This window comes from Cryptomeria japonica, chromosome 3 (assembly GCF_030272615.1).
Source record: "Cryptomeria japonica chromosome 3, Sugi_1.0, whole genome shotgun sequence".
Lineage (NCBI taxonomy): Eukaryota > Viridiplantae > Streptophyta > Pinopsida > Cupressales > Cupressaceae > Cryptomeria > Cryptomeria japonica.
Genome location: NC_081407.1, coordinates 397,017,484 through 397,042,510, shown reverse-complemented (window position 1 = coordinate 397,042,510; position 25,027 = coordinate 397,017,484). Strand labels below are relative to the sequence as shown.

At 36.3% G+C, this 25,027-nt stretch overlaps 1 protein-coding gene across 7 annotated transcripts in view; it reads right to left on the bottom strand.

Annotated features, from left to right (window-relative positions):
• Window positions 1–581: 581 nt before the first annotated feature.
• The window catches only part of LOC131047874 (uncharacterized), a 40,610-nt gene continuing 16,164 nt past the window's right edge, over window positions 582–25,027 (bottom strand). For 5 of the 7 annotated variants that reach the window (XM_057981672.2, XM_057981673.2, XM_057981671.2 and 2 more), the window contains 3 exons: window positions 3,145–3,324; window positions 1,244–1,360; window positions 582–993 (listed from right to left, as the gene is read on the bottom strand). In XM_057981672.2, coding sequence (XP_057837655.1) covers window positions 829–993; window positions 1,244–1,360; window positions 3,145–3,324 — 462 coding nt within the window. In that variant the 3' untranslated portion in view covers window positions 582–828. Of the gene's footprint in view, window positions 994–1,243; window positions 1,361–2,160; window positions 2,841–3,144; window positions 3,325–25,027 lie in introns of those variants that run through there. The other 2 variants (XM_059218364.1, XM_059218365.1) reach the window with 2 other exon arrangements.

Here is a 25,027-nt window from a genome sequence, read left to right as displayed (position 1 = left end):
TACAATTTCACTGACATCATTCCCACTGATGAAGCATAGTGAGGCCATTCCATCTATTGCTTGGTGTAATTAGTTGATTATGTCCTTATTCATACCCAATATAATTTGCTGGTTTGCAGTAAACAATTGAGTGTGTTCCTATTTACTTGTGTGTGTGTAATATGTCTGGATTGCTGTGTCCCAGTTCATGCATTATGGATGTAAATATGTTAAACTATGCATGTTCTAGTTTACATACTTGTATCATTGTATGTATTCTCTCCATATCTTAGACTATGGTATAATAAGGGGAAATGTTAAGAATTAATATTATATCATAAATTAATAAATAGGTTTAAATATTAAATTCAAGGAATTAAGATTTATTGCTAGTTTGATTAATAGTTACTAGGGTGCGATTAAATAATTGGATATTGAATAAATAGTTAAATGGTTTTGTGAATAGTTACATGATTGCGTTACAACAACAATTTATGTTTGAATTATTTGTTGAACCAAGATTAGTCATCAACATTGTATTCATTTGATCAATAACAATTTGATGTGTGGGGGTGCAAATTTATATCGACAGACACAACATAAGTAGCAATCTAGAAAGCATTTTCTAAATAATAATGACAAAAAAAGGAATGTTGTAGTTATAGACAGGATGTCCAAACATATAGCACGTGATTTTCTATGATGCCAATTTTTACAATTTCTACGGGATATATTGAACTGAAGATGACAAACATTTTTTTCAGAATAATAGTGTTTAATATTCTCTGTATATTTCCAAATTGCAGAAAACAAGAGGCGATCAATTTGAAAATCTGAATACAACTTCCACTACTCTATCGATCTTGTTTTTAACTCTTCTGCTAATTTCAACAAGTGATTGGTATCCACATATGGATAATGTTGAAGTAGCTTAAGATTCGTTGTAAAATCACCAGCCAACAATCGGCGTCTTATGCAAAGCAGCATAGCACAGCATACTCGAAGCAGGATTTCCTACATACAAAGAATTGCCCAAGTACTTATGAAGGCAACAAATTAAAATATTAACAACAAAAACAAAGTGGCAAAACATAGCAGACATCTGAAAGGTATATCAAATACCTTAAATCAAACAAAAGTATACCAAAAATGACCAAAAACGTCATATTATGAAATAAAAAATGGAGCAATAAACATTCATCATATTTTGAAAGTAATGCCCTGATTTTCATTAATTAGGAACAAACGTATAATAAAAACATACCAGAGGGCCATCGGGATTGCTTAGAAGAGAATCCCAGATGCGTAAGGAATCAGGGAAATTGAACTCCTGAGTCAGAAGTAGAGTTATCCATCTAAATGCATAAAACTGAGGATTCACCTGTATATTACAATTCAATTTTTATAAGCGAGTAATTACTTTCATCTTCCAGAAGACATGAAGAGCTAAATGCAACTTAATAAATCTAAAAATTTATGTACTTATATTCCCTGTTTTCTCCTTATCTAATATATGTCGATGTATAACACCAAAAGTACCATGCCATAAGGACATCAGGAAAATGAAATAACTATGAGAGATCCAATTGTCACTTCCTTCGAATAAAAGCCAAAAAGCAGATCAGAATATCAAACATAACAAAAGAAGATCAGAAAATAAAGACAAACAGAAGGATGCAACAGGGACAAAGATCTGTCAATGGGATTGTGCTCTAAAGGCAAGGCCATAAGGTTCTCAAGATAAAGATCCATGTTTGAATCGCCAAAGTGACATCTAGTGTTGGAATTCAAATGGTGGCTCTTGGACTTCCATTGTGGCTTCTAAGTGAAAAATAAATTGAATGAATGATTCAATAATCAGATGATTATATTGAACGATATACACACGTATATATAGAGGTTACAAGACGATGTTCTATAATTAGAACATAATGTTAAAGTAAAAGATAAATGAGCGAAACGCTAAATTAAGCGTGAAAGCTAAATTAAGCTTAAAAGCTAATTAACTAAAACGAAAAAGCTAAATGCTAAATAAAGCTTAAAAGCTAATTACATAATAAAAAGCTAACTTAACAAGCTAAATAAGATGACCACTAAAAATAGAAGATGACCATTATAGAAGATATTAATATTATTTTAACACTAAGTTGATATGAGTTGAATAAGTGGCTTGTTAGTTGATTGGGGAGGAGGTCCTCCTTGTGACCTGCCCTGGACTCGGGCCAGGCTAAAAATCTTGAAGCTTACCGATCAAAAAAAAACAAAAAACAGGGACAAATATTTTGCTGGTTGAATCAGTGTTCCATGGGGATGTGTCCCCTGAGAAAAGTGGCATTTCTGGAGTCAAGGACATCCTAATAGCCTAAGTATTCATTTCATCTTTTCTCATTGAATAGTAACTGGGCTAAATAACTAAACTAACCTTTCATCCTTCATAAGCAATCGATCTCGAAGCCTAAGAATTCAATACCTTCAATAAAGGTTCTATTACATTACAATCAATTTAGACCACCTTAAGTTTCAGACAAAAACTGCATTCTGTTAAAATTGTCCTTTTTGACCATGTGAAAAGAGTCCCTTGTAAATAGTTCATTATTCTTCCTCTTGGTAGAAAGAAAATTGTACACACCACGCAAACAAAACCATTTGACAACATACTCAAATCTAGATATGTTCTCAAATAAGGACATCTTTCTCCCTTAATTCCTATTCTGTGATTCATTGGATGATGCGAAGCACTAGATTCCACGACTTAATTTAGTTCCCTTGGCCTGTTTTATGCCAAGAGAATTTCTACAGTCAGTGCCACAGGAAGGGAGAAAGCTGTAACGGTGTCATTCCATAAGATGGATAAGCATTTACTGCAAATAAAGGAGCTGATATTAGAAGCAGAACAAAATAAAAAGTGTCATTTAGACCATATTCGTACACAGAAGAAAAAACAAATAACTTCAAACTACATTCACACATCTTATAGTCAGTAATTAGATAATTATGCAAGCAAAGCAAGACAAAAGTTGAATAGTTGAGTTTCAAACCACTCTTTTGACTATCTCCATAAATGTCAAAAATAAAAAAATTACCCAAATAAAATCACCTTAAGTTTGATAGATCTTGGCATTTCACAGGAATCTGTATTTGAGATATATAAGCTAATGTTATTACCTTGGTAGTAACCTCAAGGTGACGCCATAACTCTTCATCATGTCTCTTAAGGAGTGTAGTCAAATTTGCAATTGTAGAACGTATGCCCACAACGCTGTTATCCAATTGTTGACAAAAGTGATCCCGAAAGTCACTTAGCAACTCAACAAAGCAGAAAAATGTGTCAGCCTCTGCATTTATCTGCATAGAAATAAGCCAAAGGGTAATAATTAATAAGTTAATTATAACGTCATCCAAATTCCCCATGGCTTTAATATTCCTGAAAATATAAGAGACAATAATCAAGTTTTAAATATAAGAGAAAATTTATAATTGCTTTTTGGACTCCTGTATCTTTTCTAACAAGTAGAGGAAAATCAGACCAGTTCAGCGCTCTGCAACTGCTTTTATGATTTTCTCATGGCATTTGTGGAAATAAAGAAATAAATGGATATTCGGGAAGAAATCTCAAGAAGTGGAAAGAATATCTCCAGGATATGAGATGCCATCTCTAAGGTTCTATGTTCAGGACCTCCAAAGATGGAGAAATGTCCCCAAAACATTCTTCCAAGGAATTACAATCAGTTTGTGTCCAACAACATTGCTAAAGGACATTGGGAGTAAGTCTACAAAATTTACCTAAATAGACATCCACACTTCAAAGGAAACTTCCAAAGGATTTTGGTGGGGCTATCCAATTCATACTTGATGCAATCAGTTTGTTTTAGTTTTATCAGTTATTTCATGGTTTGTATGACCATTGATGTATTCAAACATGTGCACACTCACACTCAAGATGATTAGGCAGAAAGAACAAATGTACAGATTGTACAACTGCAAGGAAATGATCAGGATGGTCTGGAGAAAAGGTGACCCTGTGGGTGGTTTGGATCCAAGGGGACCTTTCCAGGTTTGAGAAACAGGTTTAAGAAAAGACATCAGTTGCTCGCCAAATTGGTGTACCCAAAGTAAATGGCATAAAAATTCGCTTGCATAAGATCTTGCTTTGCACAAATTTCACAAGCTATCCAAATAGGAGAAGCAAAGAACTCAACCACCTAGAACAGAAGCCATAGCATTCTAACTTTGGACTATCGAGAGGGAAAAGTGTTTCATATCATCTGGCATTATTTTGGTGATCATGTAGAAGCTTAAATATCAAATGAGCTCATTTAAAACAATCTAGCATATAGAATGGTTGTACAGCCAAGCATACAAGTGATGTAAGTTGTTTTGAGGGCGTCCAAGAACAGCAGAAGGTTGTGTGAGCATTGAAAAAAATGCTATAATGGTTCTGCAATGTTCTTGAAGGCTCCATAAGATCAACTGATGTATACTTGTTGCTGGTTTTAGTTGAGATTGGAAGTACAGCACGAAGCTGCTGGAATTTTCTAGCATTGAGTTTCTCCAAGGTAAATTTTGTGTCTTCTTTTTGAATGCTGCAAAGGAGACCTACACATCTTTAATCTGTCCTTCGAGGACTTATTTAGTCTCTATCAACATTTCCCGAAGGTTTTGTAGGGAGAGACCAAGGGCATTAGCAACTTTTGCCAGCAGGACATTGTCAAAGACTCCAGAATCTATAATAAAATTGCTCAACCTAAGACCAGCTACGTAGAAAGATATATAGAATGGATTGGGTTTTCCATCTGGCTTCACACAGGTGTGATATATATATTGTTGGAAGATGAGTTAGAAGAGGGTTCTTCACACACTTTGGGCTTAGTTATTTGACCAAAAGAATTTGCAATGATGGGAAGAGAGGAAGAAGAATCTTTTTTAACAAATTGTACAAGTTCTCCCAACTCACTAGGGTTCATCCACAAATATTCATCTTGTGAAATTTGAATTTTTGTTTTTACTTTTTTTACAATGATCAACTACATCAAAAAAATCACGTCTTATTTACATTATTGGAATTAGGAGTAGTTATATGTGCACCTACTGATCTATGAAGTGATGTTGATGGTATTGCAGCAAGATATTTAGAATTATAGTTTTTCCTGTATCTGGGACTGTTAGAAACATCATGTGGCTGATATTGTTTGATTTCCAGTATCCTTGGCTGCCAGTGCTTGCTAGTTTCTAGTAGATACAATGACAATTGACCAATTTATGCCAGTAAGAATATTGTTGCCTCATTCTGAATCAGACTCTTATTCAAGGAAATTTATAGTAGAGTCGCCATTGTAATCAGCACTCTCCTCCCAAATGGCTTCAACTTCAATGGCTTCTTTCATAGTAGTCATTTAAATAAACCAATTTATTTCAGGACATGTGGTACCATCATGATCAATGGTCAAATGAAAAGTGCACATCACATTATTGCTGCATCCAATTGTAGCAGGTGCCTCTAGAGCACACCTTTGTGCCAAGAGGTGGTAAACCAAAGCTTTATTATTGTTATCGGGCTGTGCAACACCTTTCCTTGGAACATCTTGGTATAGAGGTTGCTATTGTATACGTGGAATCTGCTTCATTAAAGCAATTAAATCATTTGTCAATTTTTGCACCATGGGATCAGTAGAAGATATGGCTGGACATTTACCAGTTTGCAACTCTTTCTTCCTCTTCCTAGTCGTAAGCAAAACACTTTCAACTTCTATGACCATAGTTTGGGTAGCCTCTCAATTGGCAACTCTTGCCTTTCTCAAATGGAAGTTGATGTCAGGAGGCTATGCATTTATGAAGAAAAACGTTTGCTTTTTTGTTGTAGGCCTCTTTGCCTGCTCAATTATATTAATGATCTTGTTATACTTGGCTAAAAATTCTTACATTAGTTCAAACTTCATGCAATTGATTTTATTTGTGTTACTTGTGCTAGCAAGGAGTGTTCATCTTCTACAGTCTTGAATCATTCTTCAAACTTTCTTTTCAATACCTCCCAAGAAAGTATAGAACCTAGCTGCCACTGATAGAACCATTCTATTGGAACATCAATTAGTGTTGCATCCCTCTTTTCAATATAGGTTGCTAAATGATAATGCAATTGTATTCATTATGTCATTACTTGCATATGAGGATGCATAATCTTAAATTGAGTTGTACTATGGATTTGAAATGATTGATTCTGACAATGTTATTTATATAATTGTGAATATTATTAAGGTAAAAATGATCTAACCATTTTTATGTTACCAAGTGGATGCAAGATTAACAATGCCTTCGAAGGGAGGGGGAGTATCATCAAGGAGAGGTGTGTAGACAACAGATTGATCAAACTTGCCATCGAACCATGAACTTGGTGTCAAGTAATTAAGAAGTTAGTTGTCACCTTGGTAGATAGGGTGGTTATCTCACCCTGTCAATTGGTAGTTGGTCTTTTAACATCTTGGGTAGATGTGTGTGTGTTGTTGATCTTTGGGTTAATAATTTAATAAAGATATAAAATGAATCCTAGCTTACCGGGTTCGCCTCCACACCCCCCTGGTTCGGGTCCGGTATGGTCTGGGTCCCTGGTTCAGGTCCGGTCCAACCTTGGTTCGACCAGGGTTCGAATTTCCCAAAGGGGGTTCGACTTGGTTGGAACCCGGGTGAGCCAAGATCGAACCAGGTCGAACCTGAGTGGACCCAGGTCGAACTTGGATGGCTGGGCGGACCAAAACGGTTTTTTTTATGCAAACTTTAAATTTTTTTTGAAATCCGCCATGTAAAAAGTCAATTTTATACCCTAAAAGTGACATCTAAAACATAATCTTGGCTCATTTCTCCTCATTTGTGTTGCAAACAAAATTTTTTTGACAGCAGGTTGAAGAAACGGTGAACAAAGTTTGGCTTCCAAGATCAAACAGGAGGAGTTGAAGACTGATTTTTGAAGCTTCAACAAGTGTTGCAGCATCATTTCCATACATTTGCAAGCTCCCATTGGCTACAAGAGGTAGGTTTTTTAACATTTTTTTCCAACTATTTTTGTTTCACAAATTGTCAAACATGAAACATTAATTGTTTTTCATTATTTTGTTTTTGTTTTTGAATATGTTTATGTTATTTCTTGCCATAGGAACTAGAATGGCATCTACCTCTTCCTCCATTGGCAATGAACAAACAATTACAAAACAAAGAAATGATCCGAATTCTCCCTTATGGAAGTATGTTCACATTTTAAACCCACTTCCAGGAGGTGGGAGATTCCATTGGAGATGCCAAGGATGTTGAATTGAACGTAATAGTTCATATTATCGGGTGGTAGGCCATTTGTGTGGAATAAAAGGAAGAGGCATCAAAAAATGCCCTAAAAGATGGTAAACCTATACCAGATGAGACAGTGATGAAATATTTTAAGCAGCATGAGGAGGCAGAAGAGAGAGAAGCCCGTAGATTGAATCAAACCGTAGCAAAGAAAATAAGGGGAATGCAAGCCCCATCTAATCCCGATGTTGTAGTACAAGACCACCCCTTCTTTTCCACAAATGAACCTGAAAATGAACCACCCTTGACACGCAAAAGAACAAAGGGACCTTTGGAAACCGCATTTCAAAATGAGAGTAGAGACATTGCTGACCAATATATAGAAAAGTGCATTTGTGCAAATGGGTTGGCTTTCAATGTTGTTTGCTCCCCATATTGGAAGCAAATGATAAAAAATGTTAATGAAGCTCCAAGAGCGTATAAGGGCCCAGGTTATGAGAAGGTACGTGGAACATTATTGGACAAAGAGGTGAAGAGGGTTGAAGATGCATTGAAACCCATAAGGGATTCATGGGCTAAGACAGGTGTAACAATTGTTTCAAATGGGTGGAAAGATGCTATAAATCGTCCCTTGATCAATGTCATAGCGGTGTCCCCTAAAGGGGCATTGTTTTTGAAAGCTATGGATTGTGAGGGCCAAGTAAAAGATGGCCAATTTATTGCAGAAATTCTCATCTCCGCCATTGAGTAAGTGGGACCCCGCAATGTTGTCCAAGTCATAATGGACAATGCAATAAATTGTAGAGCTGCTGGTTTGTTGGTTGAGGAACGCTATGATCACATCTTTTGGACACCTTGTGCAGTCCATTCACTCAATCTTATGCTACAAAGGATTGGGACTAAAATAAAATGGATCAAAGATGTGTATGCAGAGGCTGAGGACATCCAAATGTTCATCACAAACCACCACATGTCTCAAGGGATTTTTAGATCCTTTTCGAATTTGGAGCTATTGAAGGTAAGTGAAATAGTAATTTAATTTTACATTTTCTGATTTTTTTAATTTCAATGTTCATAATATCATTGTGTAAGCTATATTGTGTATTCTTCTTTAAAGTTTGGCTTTATTTTTTAATCATTTTGGCATTAATTTGTGTTATAGGCTGCTAAGACCCATTTTGCATCAAACACAATCGTCTTAAGACAACTTGTGAAAGTTAGAGTGGCACTATGCAATATGGTGATCAACAACAATTGGACTGTATGGAAGCAGAGTAGCAGTGAGAGGGCAGAAAAAATTAGGGAGAGAATATTGAATGAGAAATGGTGGGAACTTGTTACATATCTCCTAAGTATCACTGAGCCCATTATGAGTATGATTCGCTATACCGACATGGATAGGCCTTGCATTGGTGAGATTTATGATGGCATTGACTCAATGCTTGAAAAAATAAAGTTCACTATAAATGCAAAAGAGAATGACCCCGAGGAGAAATTCTTCAAAGAAGTGAAAGCAATTATTGTAGAAAGGTGGAATAAGATGACCACTCCTTTGCATCTTCTTGCCTATGCCTTGACACCAAAGTACTATAGCAATCAGTTTCTTGATAAACCAGGAAGGATTCCACCATGGAGAGGTCTAGAAGTATCTGATGGGTACAAGGCAGCATTTCTTAGACTATATCCTGATGATGATTTGCGAGATATTGTTACAAATGAGTTTATATAATTCGCAAATGGGAATGGTCTAAGTGTTGAGGCACTTTGTCATAGATCCAAGAAGGATGCTCATAGTTGGTGGTACTTCCATGGTGCATGCTTCCAACACCTACAACCCTTCGCTGTAAAAGTTTTATCACAAGTTTAATTAATTAAAATTTATCACAAGTGTATTTATAGTTTACTTTGTCTTCATAGGTTGCTAGTAATTTTTAATTTTAATTTTATTAATGTATAACTTTAATTGTTTACTTTGTCTTCATAGGTTGCTAGTTCATCTGCTTCAAAAAGAAATTGGAGCACATACTCTTTCATCCACTTAGTAAAGTGCAATAGGTTGCTATCAAAAAGAGCGGAGAATTTAGTATATGTGCATTCCAACCTACGTCTTCTTTCACACAAACAACGTGACTACACACAAGGGGAAACGAAGATGTGGGATATAGAGCCAGAGAATACTGATTTGGATGCTCCCGCTTCTCAGCTTCTTGCATTGACACTTGATGACTTGGAGGGCGAGCAAACTTATAGTGCAAGTGCAAGTGGCGTTGGCTCATCTAATGTCAATGTCAATGATGATGATGATGAGGAGGAGGAGGAGGAGGAGGATGAATTAGCTGATCCATTTGATGATTGAACTTTATATTGTTGAAAGTTGAAACAATGATACTTGAATATTTTGTCATTTTGATATTAAACTTGATGTATATGATGCTATTATGGTATGATCATGATGCTATGATTACAAGTTTATGTTTGTTTTGTTGTTTATATGATGCTATGTGGCATGCTAATCTTAATTCATGCTTACAGGCTGCACAAATATTAAAATATATATATATATATAAAATTTACATGTTTTTGTACTAACGAACCCAAACCCCTTTTCAAAATTTTGCTGTACCAGTGTACCGGTTCTTCGATCCCGAACCGGTGCCCGAACCCGAACTGGCAAGCTAGAATGAATCAAATTATTTTCAAACAAATAAACTTATCAATTAGTGTATTGATGCATGCTTAGTTATGAGTACATATAGCATATGTACATGTAAATACATATATGTACATGTATGCGTGCATCCAATTATGGAAGATGTACGAATATACATACGTACATGCATATGGATATATGTATGATATATGGCTCCTAATGATGGTATAATAATAATATCATTATAATGGAGATAATAATAATATGTATGATACATATATATATATATATCGAGGTAGATAATAATAATATCTATATAATGGATTAATTTCTTAATCGGCAATGTTAATCAATGCCTTGCTTTGACTTAATCTTTTGTGAGGCCTTGCATTCGATATATTCTTTTGTGAGAGGCGTATTCACCTTGCCGCCACCTCTGGGATTGCGGTTTCTTGCCTCTACCATTTCAAATGGGCGTAACATACATTTCTTGTGAGTGTTAAACTTGCATCGGTTCCTTTTAAAAAGAAAGGCCTATTGCCTTCAGGAGGGCTCTTAATTTATCATCATCTCTCAGACAGTAAGAAAAGATTTGCGTATCCATAGCAGAAGAACCCGCATTCATAATACTATTTCCTAACTTTTTATTCAACACTTGATAAGTCGGGATAGGAAGAAACAAGGACTATTCCAGATTTTCTTCTATCATGGTCTGGCATTGCAATCATAGGGCATATCCTTCCTCACTTCATCTCACCATCAGGCATGTCATATTCTTTAGACTGATTTGAAATGGATGCATCAATTGCTGTTGTGATTTGCTAAAAGATAGAAGTTGAATGTGTTTAAATGTTGATTGGTGCATTGCTGATAATTATATTTTACTGTTAAATAACAACAATTACAGAGGGAAATGTTGTCTGCTTGCCCTGCTAATGGCACGATAGAGCAGGATCCATTATGGAAAACTTCTTATTATATTTCTTGTATTACCCTGCAGATCATGAATGCATCTAGATCATATCCGATTGAAAAGCAGAGATTAATCATGCATTACTCTTGATAAGTGAAGATATTACAAGAAAAGAGGAAAAATCGAAAGAATCATGCTCTATAAGTTGTGAACATACTATCATGCATAACTGTGATTACTCTGTCTTGCATAGCTGTGTACATTTTGTCTTGAGTAGCTGATGTATAGTTGTTGCATGATCATGATCTTTCTTGTAAAGATAAATTGCCAAGTGAAAATTATTACTCATTCAAAATCAAACATTGAACTTAAGGAAGATAAATCTATTCTCAATTCTGAATCATGAAGATATACTGTTGCATCTCATCGAATACAGTGTCTTTCCTTAATCATAAGAAAACTGAATACTGCATTCATATCTTGCTTATAGTATGGTTGAGTTGCAACCTCAGAGCACTCACTATAGAATATAATTGCTAGTCCCCAAGGGCATACTAGCCAAGTATGGCAGCCATTCTTTATTTATTTGTTTTCCACTCTCAATTCATAGTCGAACCGAATACAGTTCATCTTGGAATCAATGCACATTGGTTATAATCAGATTATAACCAATCTCCATGGTCACAAGACCTGAAGAAGGATTCTTATCATCAATTAGATGCATACTTTTGGAATATACAAAGACATAAATAATTTGATCCGAAAAGATATCAGAACCGTATTTTCTGTTGAGTCATTATATGAAGTCTCAGTTCAGCTGAATAAGGGAACCAAGTTGTATTAGGATCAAATCCATGATGACGGTTGAAGTCTGTTAGAGACAGGCGATTTATAGCAGTTAACTTGTCAGATTATGTCACAATCCCATGAAGGTCCTTGTAGACCGTTAATGTCAGTTAACATGAGATTGTTAGGTAACTAATGATTAGGGTCAGTTGAACCTAAAAGTTTTGTAACCAATGAGTCAACTGGCTCGAGTGTATGTTTTTATCCTATGATGGTCGTTCATGACCATTATTGTCAGCAGACATTAAGCAGATGGCTTGTTTAGAAGGTTGGTAACCAATGAGTCTGTTGAGATCAAGAATTGAATGTACAAGTCGAGCAAGGGTGGTGAATACTGACAGTGTGTTGAATGTGCTTGCAATGTTAAAACCTTGGCCAAGGTGGTGCTGCTTTATGCAAGTGACCATCAGTTCACATAAACCAAATACACCTACTAGTCAGCTGGTCCTACTTGTTAAGGAGTACCTATAGTGTGTGACTGACTAGCTGCATGTAGGTTCTAAACACCAGGCTCAGATGGCAAAATGGCAACAAGATCCAGTCCTTAGTCTACACCCTCGTGAAGGGTCAGATCACTTCCAATTTGAAGGGGCGCGGGAGACTGCCAAGTCTGTGGTTGGGTGGAAAAGCCCTTGATGACACTCTTCCTCTTCCAGACTATGCTGAGGCTTGTTACAGAAAGTTCTGGTTGGAAAGCTAAATGATTTGTAATCTCTGAACTTTTATCTCTTCCTTTGAAAAAGAAAGTTATCATATTGATTTCTTTTTCATATTGAGTAGCATAATGATATATGTTCCAAGTTATTGTTCAATAAAAGATTAACTTCCTTCCAGATGAATTTATTAGATTCTATTTATGCTGAAGAGCAGTTAGTTTTCCATTTCAGCTAAAGTAGTTATGTTTTATTTTGAAATGCTTAAGTTTTATCTAAATATAGATAGTAATCTATTTTCTTTTAAGCATAGAATTAGTGGCATGTTACAATTAGAGACTCCATAAATAGCCTAAAAACTACATCTTTATGTTGCACACCTAATACTACAAATGTAGTGAAGATGCCATTGTTGTGCTCATCTATGGTAACCTTTCCATTGCCTTTAAACAATGAAAGATTCTTTCTAGAACCATGATGTAGATCATGGAGTTGGCTACTAGTGCAAGAGGTCCAATGCCAGCACTCCTAGGGACCAATGTTTGTTGTGCCATGATTTGCAATGATATATGCTGGAAATTAACAAGAGGTAGAACCATACCATGCAAAGTAAGTGCTTGGCAAGTGTAATAAACTAAAGTGTTTTCATTGGGGAATATGGCCTACTTATCAATAATTTTCTGTTTGCAAGTGTAGGAAACACAGAAAAATCAGTTCTTTCTAAGGGGTCAAAAAATGCATCTTGCGCACCTTTCTTGTCAGCTTCTCTCGTGTATCTTTTGAAGTTGAATTCTTTTCATAGCCAATGTGTTGAGTTATTACTGGTTATCTTGGGCTGCTTGCACAAGGTTAAATCAATTCTGTTTTGGCAAAGCCACAATCCTTTCTACAACAAGCCATGCCACAAACAAATTTTTGTGTGCTTGTCTCCTAGTTTCTTCTCCAGCATCTTCCTCATCATCCAATACCTGATTAACTTTATTTCTCTGGGCAAGGGTATGCAAGTAAGTAATAACGTCTTCTTGTTCTATTTCCAGCCAATAAATGTTTGGTTGTAACGCATGCCCCGCACTATAATGGATCGTCATATGTGCATAAATTGACTTTCTTCTAGAGAAATATTTGACAGCTTACTGATAAAATTTAGCCAATTTTTATCCCTCGTAGAGTCACCAAAAATTTGTTAGTAAACAAGATTTGTTGCTACGATTTTCACTAATTTGAAGCTTGACTCACTCAATGAGCAGCAACAACTATCCATAACAGTTGGGAAAATTGCTATGGAACTATCAATTTTCCTCTGCCTTTGAGAGGGGAGGCTCCTATGTATGATAGGTCCTATGTTTTCTGGGGTATGCTTTTAACCACAAAGCAGGAAAGGTATAAAAGAAACTAAACTGAAACAAAAGGAGAAATCCTAAAGCTTTTGGAATGTAAACTTAGCATTAACTTTTTTGTTTTAAAGAGGGATTTTCAAGTCATTTTGTTACATTGGAAAAGCCTAAAGCAGAACTTTTTCATAGCACTACCACTACAAAATGACACCAACTTTCATTGATCACTTCTACACGTGAGTCACTAAGGGTTTGCCACCTTGTTGGCAGGGATTTTGTAGTAGCATTGCTATCTTATTTGAGTGCCACTCTTTGATAGTAGGAACATCTGAAACCTTGGCACAAGTTAGCATTTTAATTTACACCTTTCAATATGACACAAAATAAAATAGATGTGTTGTACAACCACCCTTTGAATTTGAAGGGCAAGCTCCCGGTAAATTAAAAACTAACCTAATCTAGACAATATGTACTTGCTTATTTACAATGTTTTCTAGGGTCATTTACATTCATGCTAGACGAAATTAATTATCTTTAGAGATTCACCTAGAGTAAATGACTGAGATGCTCTTCAACTCAAGGCAAATGTTTTTATACTTTTTGACTAAAAATATATCTATGATTACATGCTTGCATCCTAAATGCAAAGACTAAAAAATGCAAGCACACAGGGATTAAGTAGGATTAAACACATACAACAAACATTATAATAGCTGCATTCAAAGCTACAAGAGACCAACCAAACACCTACTGCAATACAAAGATTTCAATAATTGGTAAGTTGCAAAATAAATGTACTAAATACTTTTGAATGAATAGCAATCACGAAGACTTGGTGTACAGAAATTTCTATCACAAGCAAACGTGAGAATTCCATTGAAAATCTATGTGCATATGGGACTTATTTATAATGTTTTCAAAGCTATTGCATGAAAGTAAATAAAAATTAATTGCTACTTACACTCTAGGAACAGCCACTTGCGTAACATGCAAGCTTTATTATCAAATCCTCTCCACTAAAACTAATAAGAAAACCATATGGGTACCAATTAAACTAACAGCACAAATTATTACAAACCCCACTTAGAACACACTTCTCTCACATGAAAAAGGATTTAAAGATAGATGATCTAACAATAGCTGACTTTGAGCTAAAAATAGAGAATACTAAGTATAGCCGAAAACTAAAAATAGCACTAGTTATAAATAGCTCCAGCTAAAAATGTCATGTTTTTAAAACATATTACCCTTGAAAATGGTGACGGCTAAAAATAGCATGCTATTTTAAATTTTTAACACAAGTCAAAAATAGACTTCTCCAACAGCTCCTAATAATTCAGATGAAGTTCTCTTCTGTTAATATCATGCAAGAATTCTAAAAACACTATGAAACTCAAAAACCTTCTCCTAATACCTTGAATCTGAAAGCTCTTTCTTTTGTCTCAGTTCATTAATATAGACAAAAAGAGCATCCTAAACATAGAATGCTCTGTTTTGATAAGAGGGTTTGGTACTCCAGAAAATCCTCATGCAATTCCATGGTCAACAAATCAGTTTTCTTTTGTCATCCCAGAACTTGAAATACGAAAACCAGAACAAGTACACTGCTGGGAAGGAAAATTCAATCTTTGAAGTCAAAGAATTTGAAATGGCAAGTGAGCTATTATCAACTCAAATCCTAACTCTTTTTTATCACCAAATTCCCAATGTAAGTGAGGTGAGAGCATACAAAGACTACAATGAGGACAGTGAAAATAACCAACAAGACATTGGCAGTTAACTGACCAGATTACATTAATATAAAATCCATAAAATCGATTAATGCCAAAATGGCAGATAATGAAGGGGGGATGACCCTGCAGCGCAATGGCAGTTGCGAGGCCCTATGGTTGGGCTGTCCCAGGTTCGATTCCCTACAGGTCGTTCGTCCCCGCGTTTCAGCTGCCATCGACCAGTGGTTTAGTGCATAGTTCTAAAACTCGTGGGACTCGCCACGGACTCAACAAGACTCACGAGTCCATTGGCAGGTCAAGTCAACTCGCCCGAGGACTTGCGAGCCGAGTCCTAGCGAGTCCTCTCGCGAGTTTTTTGAGTGGACTCGCGCAAGTCTTTCACTGGGACTTGCGAGTCTTTCACTTGGACTCGCGCCATTCACTGAACACACCCAGCCACGATTTTAAGTGATTTTTTTTTACTTTTTTCACTCATTTGGCATTGTTGCTTGCTGAAAACAAGTTTGTAGGGTTTGAAGGAGGAGAGGAAACAAGAATAAAACAACCTCATTCTCTTCATCAGAATATATATACATGAAATATAGAATTTAAGTATGTCATATTGAAATGTGACTTATACTTTAAGTTATATTTCATGTACATATTGGCAGGGTGTTTGAGAGTGGTTTCAGATCTCTAAGAGTTATAATGCAAATTCTAGGTTTTAGAAGATCTTTTAAATTTTCAGACTTAGTCAAATTTCAGTAATCAATAGGCTCCTATTAGCATTCTCTCACTCTCTCTATCTCACTCACTTTATCTGCCCCGAATTTTAGACATATCCATCTCCCTATCACTCTTCCTCTAACCCCTCCCTCTACCACTCTCTATCTTACTCTCTCATCTCTCCCCCAAGATCTAGACCTATCTCTCTACCCCTCTCTCTCTCACCCTCAGACCCCAGTAAGTGGTGCTACGCTCAACCTAATTTTGGCGAGTTTGAGAACCCACATCTGACTCCTAGAGCTAGACCCTCTAGTTCTATCTCTCCCTTGGTTTTCACTAGAGCTGGAAAGAGGAAGATGTAGTCTTCTCTTTAGTTCATTGTTCTTTTTCACATTTGAACATATCATTATATGTAATTTTGTAAACATTTATAAACTTGTGTTGCTATTATAAATTTTAAAGTTTGAAACTAGGAGTATCAATGATAAAATTTCAAATATTGAGTGTTTGTAGATCATATGACATGTGTAATGTTTCAATTATGGCTCTTATGTTCTCTAAATGCATTAATTTCTTCTTTTTTTTTGTAAAACTACGGTTGTTTTTTTTTTGCCGAGTCTTTCACGAGTCCGAGTCCAATTTTTTGGTTTGCCGAGTCCGTGGCGAGTCCGAGTTTTAAAACTTTGGTTTGGTGAGTGCGCTGGACAAGGAATGCAGTTGGGGGTGTTAATGCCCCTTCCCATGGATGCACCATACCATCGTGTTGGCCTATCCCTGCCACGTGATGTGATGACTTGACCATTGATGGTTCTGCGAGGTGTTAAGGCCTCTCCCTTGGTGGTGGGCTAATAGAGTTAGCGGAGGGATAAGGTGAGAAGTATGGAGAGATAAGGAGACTGGCCCGATGCAGTGGAGAGATACGGAGAAATGGAGAGATAAGGAGTCGCACAGACATGGAGATAGAACAAATGCATAGAGACAAAAAGCATGGAGGTGTTAATACCTCAGAAGGAAAATGTAACCATGGGGAGGGGGTCCCCCAAATGTGACCCTCACTGGTTAGTAACTCCAGTCCAAAAAAGTCATTGCTGATCCAAAAAAAGAAAATGGCAGATAATGATATGAAAGTTCCAATCATGCCGAATTGGCAAATAACAAGCACAAATGCACCAAGGGCAGATTATATCATTCGATTCCAATACACACCAAATTGGCAAATAATGATATGCAAATTCCAATCATGCCAAACTGGCAAATAACAAGAAAAGATGCTTCAATGGCAGACTATATCATTCGATTTCGATACACACCAAATTGGCAAATAATGATATGAAAATAAAATGGATCCAGCAGATAAACCAACATAAATCTTCAATGATAGCATGGATCTGGTGGTGAATTGTCCAAGGCCTTATATCAATAAAAATAAAGTAACCAGCAGTAGACCATCCAATGACTAAAATATTGGATTCTAAAATGATGTAGTACCAATAATCGTATAGTGAACTTGAAAAGTCAAAACCCAAACAAAATAATCAGCAGCAATGTAATGATATAGTTGTAAAATATGGATGCAAACATATTAATGATGTTTTTGATGAAACCCATGAGTGGTGCAGCTAGCTAAATGGATCAAATTACCATAGAATATGCATGCAGCTGCAAAAGATGGACTAACTATTATCAACTGCCTCCAAATGGTACAGACAAGTCTGGAAAGAAATATGAATGCACCAGACTCATCAAAATCTGAGTTTTCCAACTATTACAGACTCCACAAGAGCTGTAGTCAAAAATAAGGAAGCATTCAAACAGCATTTACCCATCAAAAAGGTACAGCTAGTGACTGAAAGAGTACAACCTAGTTTTGAAAATGTACATCCTATTTTGGAGAAGTATGAACAGCAATAAATGATAAATTTCCACTCAGAACTTGTACTCAAATCACTTCGACTTGTACAGACCCTGAGAATTCAACAATGTGTTGCAAACAATTCAACAATGTGTCCTTTTTAACACTCATCTTTTAGACCTTGCACCTAGCAACACTTTATAATCCACTTATAACAAAGTTTTTAAATAATTAAATGTAAGCCATCTTATAAAATTATAATATAAAGTTACTTCTCGATAACTTAAATTTAATTATTCACCACCCCATTAGCCTACTGTTAAAATTGAGAAAAATAGGCTAAGGGTCTTCATTCATTTTACATCAAAGAAGGGAGCATGAGAATGGAAATTTGGAAAATTCTTTCTTGAGTCTGATAGAAAATCACGGCAAGCTACAAGTGCCAAGGGAGCAATGATAGACACCCACGACATGGAACTGGTGGAGGATGATTGTTATGGGGGTTATCACCCATTGTCTGAAATAGTTTTTCATCTTGATCTTGATTTCTTGCAAAAATATTATTGAGTTCACAAATTGTTGGTGAAAATGAATCTTTGCTTAAATGTGCTTGAGTGATGCATCTAAAAAGCAGAATCAAGAAGCCCTACTTTCCTTCATGATCTGATGTATACCTTATTAGCCAAGATGAAATGATTTTAATTCAAGGGAATACAATTATTTGCTTGCAAACTTGACTTGTTGTATCTTGTTCCCCAACAAATGCATTTTAATTTGTCCCTTATGAGACAAAACAAAATGAAGCAGTGCATACAATAGGGCCATTCTTCAAGTTATAAGGGGAATCTCCCTAAGATCTACCTAAATCTACCTAAAGTTAATGACAGAATTTACAAGTATGCGTCCTATACATGATTACAATGGAGGGTTTGGCAAAAATGTAAAATTACTAATTAACTATGTTATTGCCCTAGATGCATACATTGGAGCATCAACAATCAAGACACGCAGCGAGATTTTTACATTTAATGGAGAGTAAACTATCAAGCATAAATGATCAACTGAAATCCATGTTGACTTAAGCAAAGACAAATATTTCATTATAAGCAAAGAGTTGAAGGAATAACAAAAACAAATGTAGACTATTGGCTGAATCAAAAAACAATGAATCTACATCAACAAGAGATGATTGAACAAATGAAATCACATGATTACAGAAAATAAATTGTTAAGCAGTATATAAAGACACTACTTAAAGAATAACAAACACCAATTCAAGGTTTCAAAAATTAACTCAATTCTATTTACCTTATTAAATCAAAAAATACATTAAAAGAATAGCTTCTATAGCATAAGCTTAGCATCAGCTTTTCACCTTTATGGTGGAATTTTCAAGTCATTCAAAGGATAAGTTACGGCAAGTTAGGACCTAACCCCAACATAAACACAAGTTCTGCTACAAGGTACATATTCACCCATAGAAGCAGAAATTGCAATTAATTGTAGAAATCGTGAATTGCTGAGTTTCACAAGGTATACATAATCCAGTTGTATTCAACAAGTGTCGGTATCTCAAAGGGACCTATCAAGGATTTTCCACTCTAACAAAAAGTTGTAATAATCAGGGTCATACCTATTGATCCCAATCATTGAACATTGACAGACCTTGACAGGTCTGAATATCTTGGGAGAAAGCTCTAATGAGAAGATAAAAATGTGCTACTCATGTAGGTCCTGCTACAACCCCTTGAAGGCAGATGCTGCAATACAAATGTTCAAGAGAGGGAAAGGCTTAGTAAATGTGGGTGCAAAAGGACTCCTGAGAGATTTCACAGCTGAAAACCTGTAAGAAGAATTTGCACAGAGTATTCACGACCAGATCAGGTGTCAGAGAGTGAGAAACTGGCTGAAAAAGTGTCCTAAAGTAAGTACAAGGAATAATGTAATATCCTGTTTAAATTTAGCATTTACCGTGTAGCACTTTTAGCAAACTTCTTCCTCACAATCTACCTCATCATGCAACCATTGTCAAGATGAAATTCTTATTAGAGTGATGGCAGACTGTAAGCAAAGACGCACCCTTAAATTTCTGATGAACATCCAATGATCTGTGTTCCCAAGACTTCCACTTAGAGTCACACCCTATCTATTGATTCATTTGGAAGACTACGATTACTACTGGTACAACTATTCATGAACCTCAAAAATGGCATCCCAAAACTGGCAACTATCACTGAAATACACCTGCTGTATGGCCTTCGCAATACAACCTATTGCATGGTCTAAGATATATGAATTCCTGTGCCTTTTATCGGCTGATGTTGATTGTGGAAATATCACATCCAGCAGTGATTCTTAGGACATCAATTCTTCGCAGCCTCTCTATCTTTAAATCTTTTCCTTTCTTATGTGTTTGATAAAATATTCAAGTAATCTGAACAATCAATTGAAATCAGAATATATTACAATTGATATAACTGAATCTTCTTGAAGTGAGAATGACCGTTCCAACTCCAAGTGCTCAAGATACAGACGAGTATTGATAACCCTTGATGATAACAGATATTGAGAATATAATATATGATGTTGCCTTTTGGTGATAATATGATTGAGTTATGTGGCTATTTTATTCCATTTACTGTGTTAACAACTGACTTTATAATTCTTGCCAAATTATTACATGTTAATTGTTATAGTTACATTGGTTATTTACATCTAATTTAATAGCATTACATCTTATAAATCATCTTAACTTTAACATTTAATCTATTAAAAAAAATGCTAATAATTAATTAACTCTAAAAGTGTCATTACAATGATCCAGTCCAATCCGCCTACAAACACAGGCAGGATGCGGCAGAATGGGGTTTGGTTCATCTAGGATGAAGTCAAGAAAGATCTGGGGGAACCCAAGTTGAATCCATCCATTTTTCTACATTTTATTTATTTTTCCACATTTGACTTTGCCTTTTAAAAAATTATGAAAATGGTGTGCACGATAAGGGTCATTGTGGTTTTGAAGGTCTTCATTTAGGCTTGGTGGTGAGGGCACTGTTCCTTAACCTTTCTCTATATCATGACAAGGAACGTGCTAAGGGCATTGCCCTCAAACCCTGCTGCCCCTTGACCTTACTAGGGGTGCTGCCTCCAAAACCCCATGAGGGGGTGCTGTGCCTCAACCCCACTGGCAGCATTGCCCCCAGAGCCCTACAAAGTTGTGGATATGGAGCTAGAGCAAACTAAGCTAGATGCTTCTACTTTCCAACATGTTGCATCTAAGGAGTCCAAAAGCAAGCACACTTTTAGTGATAGTGGCAATGGCACTGCTTGTGGTTCTTCAATTGTTCCCATATCATCTGATGTCAATGATGATGATGATGTTGATTACTTAGAAAATTCGTGACACTAAAAATTGACTGTTGAACTTGATATTATTATTTTAATACTGAACATGAAAATTGAACAATGAATATTTTATAATATTTATCATTATGTTTTAAATGACATTAGAGTTTATGGTGGTTTTGTTGATTATATTACGCTAGGTGTTATTCTAAACTTAATCTCTGCTTTTACTGCAGTGTTCCACAGGGACGCGTCCCCCAAAAAAAACCCGCATCCCCTATAGGGGGACATTTCTGAGACTAGGGGGAAACATCCCCCCACAGCACCACCACTTCCGCCACCTCTAGTGGGGACGCCACTGGGTCACTTGCTATATGTCACATGCCATTACATACAGATTGCAACCTTTAACTTCATGAAAACTTGTTGACCTTTCATGGGGCACTCACAAAGATGTTTATTGCAGATTTTGTCTTGAAGATTTCAATTCACCTCTATTTTTATATCAGCACTGTCTCCCCACCATCACTTCGCCGTCATCCCCCCACTGTCCCCTTGCCGTCCCCAAATTTAGGCCCTCGGACCCCCCGTCTCCTAGTTAGGAAACTCCATGGAACACTAGCTTTATATATATATATATATATGAACCCAACCCAAAAAAAAATTGCCAAATCAACAAACTGGAACCAGGATCCATACCAGAACCAGTAACTTAGTCCATATCTCCGCAAGATCAAATTGTTTTAGCTTTGATTTTCATTTACTTACCTTTTCCAATTCAATCTATAAGTCAGCATTTTCTTAGATTGCTTTAACTTTTTTTCTGTGAAATTGGACATGTGACACATTTTGATCAGCATGGTGTTAATCATTTCTGATAGGAATTTGATTCTTGCTTACCATGGGGAGAATTATTTACATTTTTCACCCTTGGCACCTACAAGTGCAATTGCTAGTATATTCTCATGACCTCGTGACACATAAGACTTACTAAACTTGCAACATATGCAATATCCCTGATATAGGCTGGGTCAGCCAGCCAACTCATAGGCGGTGCTGATTAACACCCCTTTCTTTTGCAAGCTATTTATTTTAAATAAATAATAAATAAATTATTAATTGTTGATAAAAAAAAATTATTAGATAAATGTCAATTATTGAATAATTTTCTCCTTTGGTTACCTTGGGCTGACGTCTTCATCGCCCAGGCCAACATGAGGATGGGTGTGTATTAATACTACGGCACTCTCAAAGGAGAACATTGAAGTTTTTATTCACAAGTGCATTCAACGAAAGCAGGGGCTTCTGAGACACAACCCTTGGAAGGTCTTATTGTAGGTAGGACAATGCCCCTACCTATAAATTCTTAACAATCTGATACTGCATTTCTCTGCCAATCTAAATAGCGACTTCGCATATCTCTGGCATACTATTCTCAAAAAGTAGTTGTACATTATGGAAGCAGCATAAACATGTCCAAGAGTTAGTCTATCAATTTGAGTAATCATATAATGTGGTGCTCTTCACTCCACTGTTCACAACCACGCCTGTGAAACTTCACAAATTCTCTATCATCATCATTGATTGTTGGATCAATTCAATCAGTCTCAAAGTATTTTTCAAGTGCTTCCATCTCTGTACCATCACAGGCCGTGACTACCCTCATTCCACGAGCAATAGCTATCATTTCTAAGTCGTTTACACTCTGCATCACTTTATTTTTCTTCTGAATTAATCCCTAGTCAATTTGTGATTGCATGGGTATGTTAACCTTTTCAATGTATGATTCCATTGTGTGTTCATCATAACTATGGCTTACACTTTTCATCAAGGGTATTTGTAATTTGTCATTGTTATCTTCCATGCCTGGGGCTACAACCTGAAATCCTTTGATGAAGAAATGCAGACCTTAAATCAGACCTCTCATTCCTTTATCTGGAATAATTTTGATGTACAGCTGTCTGCATTCCAAAAATTCTGTTCTACACTCTTGTTTTGTGAAAAAACTTTCAATGCCAGTGTGAGATCTAGCTTGGGGTCAAAAGTAGTGGCAATTCCAACTTCCTCGTTAGATCTCGGATTTCTGCCACTGTCACTTTTATCGGTCTATTATTCTCCCTCGGGTCAACTAAATCCTTCTCAAAACCAACTTCATCTGCTGCTCGAAGCACTTCTTGAGATGTTTTTTTAAAGTGCTTGATTGTTGAAACTTGAAAGAACCTTCTCGATCTGACCATTTCTAAAACAGCAATTCATCAACATATTATAAGGACATGCAATTGTAAAAAATTTCAAGTCTGAAAATATAAGCATCAGCAATATAAAATTGATACAACAATCATCAATCAGCACTATGCATGATTTGGAAGTTCGGTATAACTGATCAGTTGCAGAAAATCCACACACAAAGAACTGCATACTCCTGGAACCTTTCAAAATCAGCAACCTTGTGACAGAAAACACTTGTTCATATGCTAACAATGAATTGTAGTAGCTAGGATTATATAAAGCAGATATAAAATCTGAAACCATTTCTGCAGTAGCCAATGGTTCATGCATCTTGCAGCCCACACACATCCCTGACATATTTAGTTGGTGACCTTAAACAAGAAATTCCCATTTTGCAAATATCTCATTTGGGAGAGTGACATTGAGTACATCTAAGACAAACCCAACATTATCAAATCAAGCATTATCATAATGAAGCATCTTTCCTAAGGATAACCTCTTGGTCTCCATAATTAACTCTTCAATGGGATGTAGCCATTGCAAACCCAAAATTGTTTTGATTCTCTCTAAATCCATGATATAAAAAACAATGTGGTTAGAATGAACAACACACCCTAAGTGATTCCTCGCAAACTTCAATTCATTTTGGACACGAGATGGAGGATTCAAAAGTAACACCACTGCCTCTCTATCCTCTTTGACCCGCAAGAGATTACTTGGATAAAAGCAATGTGGAATTTGCAGCAAATAGTCCACATACCCTATACTACTAGTTGTGTCATCCTCTTTCGCATGCTTTCCATGGTGACAAAAAATTTGCAGTAGCATAGGAAGCAACAAATTGTCATAGTTTAGGCTGTGAAGCACATGCTCAACCGCTTTCACTAAAAGAGAATTTGTAGGGATGTCCTCAACGAGGGCTAACCAAGGGGTTCTTCTCAACCACATATCCATCCTCCTTGCTCTTCTATAAATCAATCAATGACTCATCGTGTGGAAATTCAAAACATGGTACATAGTTGGGTGCATCTTCTTCCATCTAGACCTCTTCACATCCAACAAGTGATGACTTTTCCTCCTTGATTTCCTCACTAAGTTGCTGACACATGCAATCATTTAAAGTCAATAAAACATCCTCCCCCATCGAAAATTCTTTACCCTCAACTTGCTCTTGTTGTTCCTCCATGGTATCTTCTAGCTTCCTTTTATCTTCCTGCTATGTTATCACCTCCTCTGGTGATACTAGCTTCAATGTATTCTTCACTATTTCATGTTCCATCATCTTGGGCTTTTCATTATAAAATGGCTCTTGCTCTCTGCACCTTCTCCTCCACCCAATTCTTATTTTCATATTGTAGTACTGCTCAAAAGACATGCCATGATGGATGGCAGGATCCAGGACAATATATTCAGCATAGTATCTTGTCACTTCATCCTCTTGTCGTGGGTGCATCCATTGTTCTCCCTCAAAGAAGCCTACCTCTTCTCTTTGTAAAAATTTGGCTTTTAATGTCTT